A 10,358-nucleotide genomic window follows, 5' to 3' on the forward strand; every position below is an offset into this window, starting at 1 on the left:
TCAATCACCCTCCAAACACAAGGCTATTAATAGTGCTATAGATAGGCCTGGTAGGTGTAAGCTTTTAAAAATATTTGGTGTAAAATATGTTAAATGTAAATTGAAAGTAGGTTTCCATGACATGGTAGAAGAACAAACATAACCTACTGGCATTAAGCTACGTTTGGTAGGCTATTTACTGGTAATTAAAAAGTAAATATATTATATAGTAATAAATCCATAATTAAACAAAGGTATACAGATACAATAAAGTTAGACAACGAAACCGAAACAAATCTACCCAAAGTCTAAAGTTTATCCTCCTGGTATGTATCCATTATAATTGTGTTCTCATGGATATTAATACACACACGCATCGTGGAAGGTATGTGACTCTGTGGTGTTTGGCTGCAGATTGGTTCACGCCCCAGCGGCTGCAGGAGGGGCTGAGAACGAGGAAGTAGATCCAGACTGTGATCTTTTACGACCATAACAAGAGGAGCAGCAGGATGGACGAGGAGAGATCACAGCACGGTAGGCCCGGATAAATTACTGGACAAATCCCTGGTGCTCCGCTCAGCCCGTCCGGTGCTTATGGCATAGTCCTTAGATGTAAACGCATTGTAAAGATGTGGTCCCTGCGTCAATTGTCAGGTTTTAAAAACAGATAGTCAGTAGAGATTTTGAACGTCTCATTGAACTCCTTCATAGGAGGCTGCGGGGAGTCGCCCATCAGTGCGAATCAAACGGTGTCATCTCTCATCTCGCTTCTTAAAAACACATCCACCATATTAACGGACATCAGATTCAACGAAATCCCAAGTAGAAAATTAGATAATATCAACTTGTTTATTGTCATTTTGTTGTTTGTAAAGAAGAACCGGAGCTCCGGCTGGTGCTGCTGGGCCGGTCCGGGGCAGGGCAGAGCGCCGCCGGGGACGCCATCCTCGGCCGGCCCGCCTTCCAGACCGGGGAGGACGGTGGTGCTGCTGCCCGGTGTCAGAGGCACAGAGGCCGGGTGGGAGGGCGAGAGGTACAGCTTTGGACCTCCAGATCAAATGTGCCTCACTTGTAATGATCATATCCCGCAAATGGACAATATTGTAGGCTATATGGACAGATGGAGGAAAGCGAATATCTATTGCGAGCTCAGGAACATTTGAGTAGTTCCTTTATTTATCATTTGACAATATTTGCAAATAGGCACATGTTCATTAGTCACATGTACCCCCCCCCCCTCTCTCTCTCTCTCTCTCTCTCTCTCTCTCTCTCTCTCTCTCTGTGTCTCTGTGTCTCTGTCTCTCTCACTCTCAATCTCACTCACACTTTCCTACTCCCCCTCTCTCTCTCCTCTACCAATCCCTCACTCGTTCTCTCTCTCTCGTCTTCAGCCTCATTATTTCTCTACTACTCTCTCATTTTCCTCATTGCTTTTTCTTACCAAACAACCAGTGAACGTACAGAAATAAAAGACAATTACAAAATAACGTAAAAAGGGTTAACTAAATGCCCTAGCGTTACAGGAATGTGTGTCTCTCTCTCTCTCTCTCTCTCAGGTCGTCGTGGTGAGCGCTCCAGACTGGTTCAGCTCCCGGGCTCCTCCTCCCGAGGAGGCGCGGGCCCTGGTCTCCTCCTTCGTGGCCCTCTCCTCCCCGGGGCCACACGCCTTCCTGCTCTGTGTCCCCGGGGACCGGCCCTCGGACGGGGAGGAGCGGGCCCTTGCCGCCCTGGAGCTCATCCTGGAGCCCCTGGCCGTCACCGCCCACACACTGGTGCTCTTCACCCGCGGGGAGGAGGAGGAGGAGGAGCAGCAGGAGGAGGTGGAGGAGCAGCAGCAGAAGGAGGCGCAGACGCTGGAGGAGCTCCTCTCCACGCGACGCCGGGACCTCCTGGAGCTGGTGGACTCCTGCGGGGGCCGGTACCACGCCCTGAGGGGGGCCGGGGGAGGAGCGGGAGCAGGCGGAGGTGCTGAGGGGGAGGAGGAGGCGGAGGAGAAGCAGAGGAGGAGGAGCGTGCAGGAGCTGCTGAAGAAGGTGCAGCGGGCGGTGGAGGAGAGCGAGGAGGAGTTCTTCACCTGCGCTCTGTACGAGGAGGCGCAGGGGAGGGTGAGGGAGAGGCAGGAGCAGCTCGCCCGGGAGAGGAGAGAGAGAGCCGGGCGAGGAGGAGGAGGAGGAGGAGAGGAGGAGGAGGAGGAGCCTGAAGGCGACGAGGCAGAGGGAGGAGAGCAGGAGGAGCGTGAGAGGGTGGAGGCGGCGAGGAGTGTGGTGGACCTCGACGTCGACGTGGCCGGGATCCTGGCCTCCCTGGCGGTCTCCCCCGCCTCCCCCCCTCCCTCCCTGCTGTGGGGGCTGTGGGAGAGGCTCCTGGGCTGGCTCCGCAGGATCCCCGGGCTGGTCCGACCCGAGGCCCTGCTGGGGTCCCTGGTGGGGCTCTTTGTCGGGGGGCCCATCGGGAGGATGCTGGGGGCCACGGCCGGCTCGGTGGCCACCGAGGTGGGGAGACGGAAAGAGAAAGATCAGAAAACCAAATAGAGAGAGAGAGAGAGAGAGAGAGAGAGAGTGAGAGAGCAGAAAACCAAATAGAGATAGGGAGAGAGCGAGAGAGTACAGCCTAGTTTATACTTCTCCTTCAGCATGTATTCCTACACACAGGTGTTTTGCGGTGCCCACATTTACTCTTACGTGTCGTGTTATCGTGAACACAAGGGGGCGCCATAGCGTTTTCGAAACCCCGAGCGCACACCGATCCAGAAGATGGGAAAGCTTTCTTCAAACTACTCCGTTGAACAAGTCAGAGAAGTCCTATCATCACAACCAATTTGTTCACAACATAACCAGATGTTTTCTCCCTGCTCGACCTATCAGCATTTAAGTAATTTATACTTTACATAGGCCTACTGCAACAGCCACGGCTACACACTTTAAAGTCAGTTCACTGCAATGCTCAGCGCTTAAGCTACATAACTCTATTTTAGCTGAACAGCTTAACCCTTTAAAGTATTTATGGTATAGTGTTACTGTTACATTTGTATTCTGCTGTAAGAGAATAGTGCCTTTTCTGAAGTCACCGTGTTACAGCGTCCTCTGAGGCCTGGAGCTGCAGTTCCTTCCTCCGCCACACGGGGGCGACCTCGTATCGACCTGCTGACTGTCTGTCACTAACTGTTTGTTGGAAGGGTCTTTTCCCCTCAAATAAAAAGAAATAGACATTTCCTACTTCCCTCGAGTGCTGTGTCCATCAAGTCGGTGTGTGAATGTTCACAGGTTTTATTAATGTCTACTATTTTGGGATTTCCACCCGACCATTGAGAGAGCTGAGTTGAGCTGGGTTTGCCAACTCAATGTGCAGAGACAACATTTGCAAAAATGTGCTGCAATCTGTCTTCCAATGTTACGGCAATAAATCACAGCCGTCGTTTTTATTTTTGACTTTCCATTAAGTATTATGTTGTTAGTGTAAAGAAGGTAAACGTTTACACCTAAACGCCTCCACAGACAGAGACGGGGTCACAGAATCCTCGTGGAAAATCACACACACACACACACACACACACACACACACACACACACACACACACACACACACACACACACACACATGCAGAGTATGAGGGAAAGGCGGGGAAATGATCTATTTTATTTTTATAATTTTGAATGATTCAACTGTCAGGAAGCGACCTGCCCTTGCCTAGAATAGTAAAGCTGATTCCAAATAGTTTTTTAATCCCTCGTCAGTGTATACTGTGTGTCAACCTTCATGAATAAATACACGGAGGCACCGTGTGATGATCTCCACTACCTTACAGTCCTCTGAAGAGCGGCTCTGTTTATTATGGGATGTTGATCTGAGGGTTTAGACTCCCAAAACAAAAACAGGCCTGGGTGATTCCAACAACGCCCAGAACCGACCGACCAAGCCTCACACACGCACACACACACACACACACACACACACACACACGCACGCACGCACGCACGCACGCACGCACGCACGCTCGCACGCATGCACACACACACACACACACACACACACACACACACACACGCACACACGCAGGTTATGGTTAAGACATGATGTAATTGATACTCTGCTAAAACCATCGGTCACAACCCATCTTTACAGTTACAATCCTCTCTCTCTCTCTCTCTCTCTCTCTCTCTCTCTCTCTCTCTCTCTCTCTCTCTCTCTCTCTCTCTTCATCTCTATTGGTTACCGGCGGGGATCTGTCTATTCCGCAGCTCGCGCTGGGTGTGGGTGGTCCGACTCGGGTGGGCGGGAGAGAGAGAGAGAGAGAGAGAGAGAGAGAGAGAGAGAGAGAGAGAGAGAATTAGCTCGGCTCTCGTGTTTCCCGAAAAAAACAGGGCGCAGAGAGAAAGAGTGGGAGAGAGTGAGAGAGAGAGAGGGGGCGAGCGAACGAGAGCGTATGCAAGAAGAGAGAGAGAGCGAGAGAGAGAGAGAGAGAGAGAGAGAGAGAGAGAGTGGGAGAGAGACAAAGGCGCAGAACACACTCGGAGAGACCCCACATCTGTCCTCCAGATGTGGCCTCCAAAGTCTGACAGGAGGGGAAAAAATAAAGTTTTAAAAGTAGAGGAAAATTGGTGCTAAAGACTTTTTTATTGTTGAGGATTACACGTGCGGGACGAGATTGACTACAGTGCGCGCGGCCGCGAGGCCCGGGGTGCGAGCCCCCGTGGAGAGCCGCCGCAGCTCGGACCCCTGAAGCGGCAATAAAACGTGCACGCGCACGAGCCCACCGCGCGTCACACACACCTGTCCAAACACCAGCGCGTCTTAGCGGCTCTGAGGAGGAGGAGGACGGCGGGAGTAATGGTGTGTTCCGCACATTGCAGGGAGATTAGGAGGATTGCTTTTATTGGTTTTCTTCCCGTCGGGGCATTTCCCTGAGAGGAGTAAGAGACTGGTGTGTATGTGTGTGTGTGTGTGTGTGTGTGTGTGTGTGTGTGGGGGGGGGGGGGGTCCCAGTTCAAAAACGACGAGTAAAAACGCAACAAATCAAGCAGGACCAAGCGAGATGTGGCGGAGGTCCCATTTGTCTGTAGCCGTGACCTGCGGGGCCGGAGATGTTGTTTTAAACGCCTCTCTCCTCCAGTCCTTCCGCGGCCTCCAGGGGCCAGGGGCCCCGCGAAGCATCGTGACGGGGTTCTGCTGGAAACACGGGTTCGGTTACTCCTTTATGAGTTCGACTTCTTCGTCTTCTGAGATCGACTCCCGGGTTTTATTTTATTGCATTTTTGCAGCAGACCTCGTTGGACATTGACGAGTGTTATTAATAATTGATTATCAGCGTCCGAGAGAAATTACAAAGCAACAAATTCGCTTCGAAAATAATAATAGCAATAATAATAATAATAATAATAATAATAATAATAATAATAATAATAATAATAAAATATATAGAATTTAAATACAATTAAATCGTTTTGTAGATTTGGGTGATACATTTTCTTTTTGTGAATAATGTAGGCCTACAAACAATGTTTGAATTATGTACAATAATACAACATAAAACAACATGTATTTCATTATTATTTAGCTCTGTGCGTAAGAATGTCACGATTTAATATACGTTTTAAATTAAACAATAAAGAAAGGAAGAAAGACAAAAATGAAGGGAAAATAAAGAAAAATAAAGAAATTCAAAACATGTTATTTTTAACAAACGCCTTTAATTTCCAAAATGAAGGAATTAAAAACTTTAATTCAGTGAGTTCTCCTTCAAACCAATAACTGATGTCTACGAGGCCACGTCTCACTCAGATCAAAGTCCACGCGGCTTGTTTCGCGCCAGCAGGACAGCAGGACAGCGCCAGCAGAACAGCGCTGTCCAGTGCGGGCACGTGCTCCTGTTCCTCTGCGCGTGTCCGCTCTGAGCGCGCTCATCTTGTGCTCAATGCGCTCCGCTCCTTCCTGCGAGCGCGTGGGCGAGGATTGTTTATTAAACACACATTAACTAATGCAGAGCAGTGTGTGTGTGTGTGTGTGTGTGTGTGTGTGTGTGTGTGTGTGTGTGTGTGTGTGTGTGTGTGTGTGTGCGTGTGCGTGTGCGTGTGTGTGTGTGTGTGTGCGTGTGTGTGTATGTGTGTGTGTGTGTGTGTGTGTGTGTGTGTGTGTTTGTGCGTGTGTGTGTCGATTTTTTATTTTTAAGTATTCTATAGCAGTTAGCAACGGTTATTTTAAATAGAGCAGGGCTACATAACACATGCAGCAATAAACACACACGTAAACAGACACAAACACAAGTAAACAGACACCCACACACATGTTAATACACACACACACACACACACACACACACACACACACACACACACACACACACATACACACACACGTAAACTAAACACACTCACACATAAATAATACAAAGTAATACACACGCACACACACACACACACACACACACACACACACACACACACACACACACACACACACACACGTGCATGAACTAGTTCAAAATAACTAGTTCATTGAACAAGTTAATTTTTCTATGAACTTTGAACTGAATGTAACATATTTTTAACTAAAGAACTTGAACTTGAACTAGTTCAGATTTTGTGACATTCTGAATTGATGCTTAGGTCCAGATGACATGTTTATTAAATAGAGTTACTGCCTTAGTTGTGATGAATGAAACAGGTGTACAAATAATATCCACAACAATTTGAGATTGTAGTGATGGGCAGCAGGTAATGGAGAGGATTCATTTTAAAAGATAAGCACAGAATACTCACTCCAACAGTTTTTCTTCGGTTTCTAAAAAAACTGTTAATGAACTGAACGTTCAAAACTGAATTGGTGAACTATGAACGTGAATTTATTTTTTCTTTTGTATGAACTGAACTTTGAACTAGTTCATGTGAAGTGTGAACTTGCACAACACTGCACACACACACACACACACGAGTGTTCATTTCACGTATAAATGCTCTCTCACACACAGACACACACCCACATGTTCCTATGAAGAATATAAGTGACCATGAAGCGGGTGCATTATTCTATACAACTGAGGCACAGGCCTCAGTCACTTCAGAGAGAGGTGTCTGCTGAGGGAGGAGATACACAACAGTTACACCACAGTGAGGAGATACACAACAGTTACACCACAGTGAGGAGATACACAACAGTTACACCAAAGTGAGGAGATACACAACAGTTACACCACAGTGAGGAGATACACAACAGTTACACCACAGTGAGGAGATACACAACAGTTACACCACAGTGAGGAGATACACAACATTTACACCACAGTGAGAAGATACACAACAGTTACACCACAGTGAGAAGATACACAACATTTACACCACAGTGAGAAGATACACAACAGTTACACCACACAGTGAAGAAACAGTTACACCACAGTACCGTAGACATTAATAACGGAGCGACTGGAAGAGTTTTCCAAGTTTCCACGTCCAAGTTTTTATTAAAAACCCGACAGAACCCGACAGAAACCCGACCGAGTCTAGACCAGAAGACGCGAGGAAAGTAGACTCACTCTTTCACTGTGGCCCTGAGTGCTCACCCCCTCATTCACTCATTCACTCATCCACCCTTCAACTCTATCGCTCATTTACTCATCCACCCTTCAACTCTATCACTCATTAACTCATCTACAATTTTGTACATCCACACATTCCCTCATCTGCTCGTCTACATGTCCACATATTCACACAATCACACATATACACATTCACACATTCATACATTCACACGTGCACAGTGGAGAGAGAGAGAGCGAGAGAGAGAGAGAGAGAGAGAGAGAGAGAGAGAGAGAGAGGGCGAGAGAGAGAGAGAGAGGGCAGGGGGGGTCTTCCTCCTCTCCTCCTGTCTCTGAGGAGCTGTCCGCGGGGAGACTGCACGCTTCGACAGGACAGCAGAAGCTGCTGAGTGACAGACCCTCAGAGGAGGAGGAGTCAGCGGCTCCTCCTTCTCCTCCTCCTCCTTCTCCTCCTCCTCCTCCTCCTTCTCCTCCTCCTCCTCCTCCTCCGCCCTCTCCTCCTCTTCCTCCTCCTCATCAGTCCCCTCTGGGGTGTGTGTGTGTGTGTGTGTGTGTGTGTCGGGGGGGGGCCGTTAATCCCAGTCACAGAAGACAGAAGACAACTCACTAGCATCGGACTGTGTTGTGGGTGTCAGCGGCCCCGGGGCCCCGGGCCCCTCTAATGGATGAACAATGTGGTCCGCATGAATGTAAGTGGATGTAAGTGGGTGCGGTGAGCAGGGCCCTTTGATGCCAGGGGCCCGGGGTCTGGACGGGGGGGGGGGAGGCACTGAGGGTCTTAACCAGCAGCAGGGCCCCTGGTGGCGGTAATGGACACCGGGAACCGCGGGTTTGATCCCCGGAGACCGGGACGGCACACATGGATGTGCTAAGATAAACAAGTACGCACGCACACGCCGACACGCACATGCGGACACCCACACGCGGACACACACACACACACACACACACACACACACACACACACATTCAGGCATACACACACACAAACACAAAAACACCCACAAATTGGCTCTCACATTTTTGCAATTACACACATACAAACATTTAAGCACACACACATAAATAAATTGGCAAGAACCCTCACACACACTTTCAAACAGGCAGACACATAGACTCACTCGAGCTCATATCAAAATACTGCCAATACATACACACACACACACACACACACACACACACACACACACACACACACACACACACACACACACACAAATGCTTTCCCACACACAGAGGCAAGCACACACGCTGTATTTGAACGCTGTATGCATGCAAAACCTTGAACCTCCTGCAACCACCAGACACACACACACACACACACACACACACACACACACACACACACACACACACACACAGACACTCAATAACAACACACACACACACCCACACACACACACACACACACACACACACACACATACACACAGAACCAGCTTGTTGTGGGTCTGTGAGGGAGGTGATTGTATTATTCCTGCTGCAACACGGCCTTAATTCAACACAGCTCTGACCCCGTCCTCCCCTCCTCCCGAGACCCTCCCCTCCTCCCCCCTCCCCCCTCCGCTCCCTCATCTCCCTCCACCACATGAAGGCGTCACAGCCACCGCCTGCGTCACATGTCACTCACGTCATGTGACGTGACATGTGAACTGAGGGGGAGAGAGAGGGAGAGGGGAGAGAGAGGGAGAGAGAGAGAGGGAGAGAGAGATAAGGGAGGGCGAAATAGAGTGAGACAGAGAGGGGAGGGGAGAGAGAGGGAGAGAAGAGAAAGGGGGAGAGAGGCAGTGAGAGATAATGATCGAGACAGAGGGGAGACTGGAGGGAAGAGAGAGAGAGAGACGGAAAGTGAGAGAGAGATAAATACGGGAGGGAGGGAGGGAGAGAGTATGGGGGTGGAGAGAGAGAGAGAGAGAGAGAGAGAGCGAGAGAGAGCGAGTGAGCAATAGGACGGTTAGGATGATTGGACGGTTCCCCGGGCAGCGGCGACCCGCTCCAGAGCGGAACATCGGCTGAACGAGGAGCGTCTGGGCGGCGCTCGCCGCTGAGTCACGAAACCCCCCCCCCCCCCCCCTCCCTCCCCTCCCTCCCCTCCCTCCCTCCCTCCCTGAGGGAACAAGGCCGGGCTGCGACCCAGCGGCTCCACGCTGGAACGCAACCCGTCGCCGTCGGCCGAGCGCGTAATCAGCCGCCGTTCAAAGGGGAGAGGAGAGGAGAACACAACGCACGCCGTGCACAGGGCCTTGAGCTGACGAGGGCTGTTGCCGCGGTTACCGAGGCGGTTGCCGAGGCGGTTACCGAGGCGTTTCCCACTGGCGACGGCGGGCGTGTATCACTCGCCACCGTGCACGCGACGCCCCGCAGTGCGTCACGGAAACTCAGGGGCCCCACCCGGCCCCCCCACCCTGCCCCCCCTCACCCTGCCCCCCCCCCCCCCAACCATGCCCCCCACCCCAGCCCCCACCGGGCCCCCACCGGGCCCCCGCACCGGGCCCCACCGGGGGTTAGAGAGAGACACAGGGTCCCTATCTCACAGGAGACACACGTCACAGGGCCGCCCCCCGGCCCCTGAGAGAAGAGCCAGAGAGAGAGGGAGAGAGGGAGAGACAGTATGATAATGGAGGGGGCAGGCTGACCTCTGGTCTAAAGGTCACAGGTCAACGCAGCGTGGAGACATCCCGGTGACCCCATCCAATGGGGATCAGCGATAAGAACTCTGACGTCAGCAGTTGAATTAGATGAATAAGGCTTCAACGAGTGCTTATCTCTACGGATGAATGTATCTATCTGTATCCTCGATGTAAAGATGCGAAGGAACAGGCGAGTTCTACTAGTTCAACTATTGTATTTT

General features: G+C 50.6%; 1 protein-coding gene across 1 annotated transcript; it reads left to right on the forward strand.

Moving 5' to 3' along the window:
• Positions 1-482: 482 nt before the first annotated feature.
• On the forward strand, positions 483-3,170 carry LOC311384005 (uncharacterized protein). The gene is made up of 3 exons (XM_084488627.1): positions 483-513; positions 855-1,012; positions 1,536-3,170. The coding sequence occupies exons 1-3, from the start codon at positions 489-491 to the stop codon at positions 2,508-2,510; spliced, it is 1,158 nt and encodes a 385-aa protein (XP_084344753.1). The 5' UTR covers positions 483-488; the 3' UTR covers positions 2,511-3,170.
• The last annotated feature ends 7,188 nt before the right edge of the window (positions 3,171-10,358 follow it).

Source organism: Micromesistius poutassou (genome assembly GCF_964030765.1).
Source record: "Micromesistius poutassou genome assembly, chromosome: 1".
Classification (NCBI taxonomy): domain Eukaryota; kingdom Metazoa; phylum Chordata; class Actinopteri; order Gadiformes; family Gadidae; genus Micromesistius; species Micromesistius poutassou.

Bases quoted from the DNA above. Each gene is read 5' to 3' on its own strand.
- LOC311384005 (XM_084488627.1), top strand. From the start codon at position 489: ATGGACGAGGAGAGATCACAGCACG. The intron at 514-854 runs GTAGGCCCGGAT...TTGTTTGTAAAG, and splicing joins CGAGGAGAGATCACAGCACG to AAGAACCGGAGCTCCGGCTG. The intron at 1,013-1,535 runs GTACAGCTTTGG...TCTCTCTCTCAG, and splicing joins GCCGGGTGGGAGGGCGAGAG to GTCGTCGTGGTGAGCGCTCC.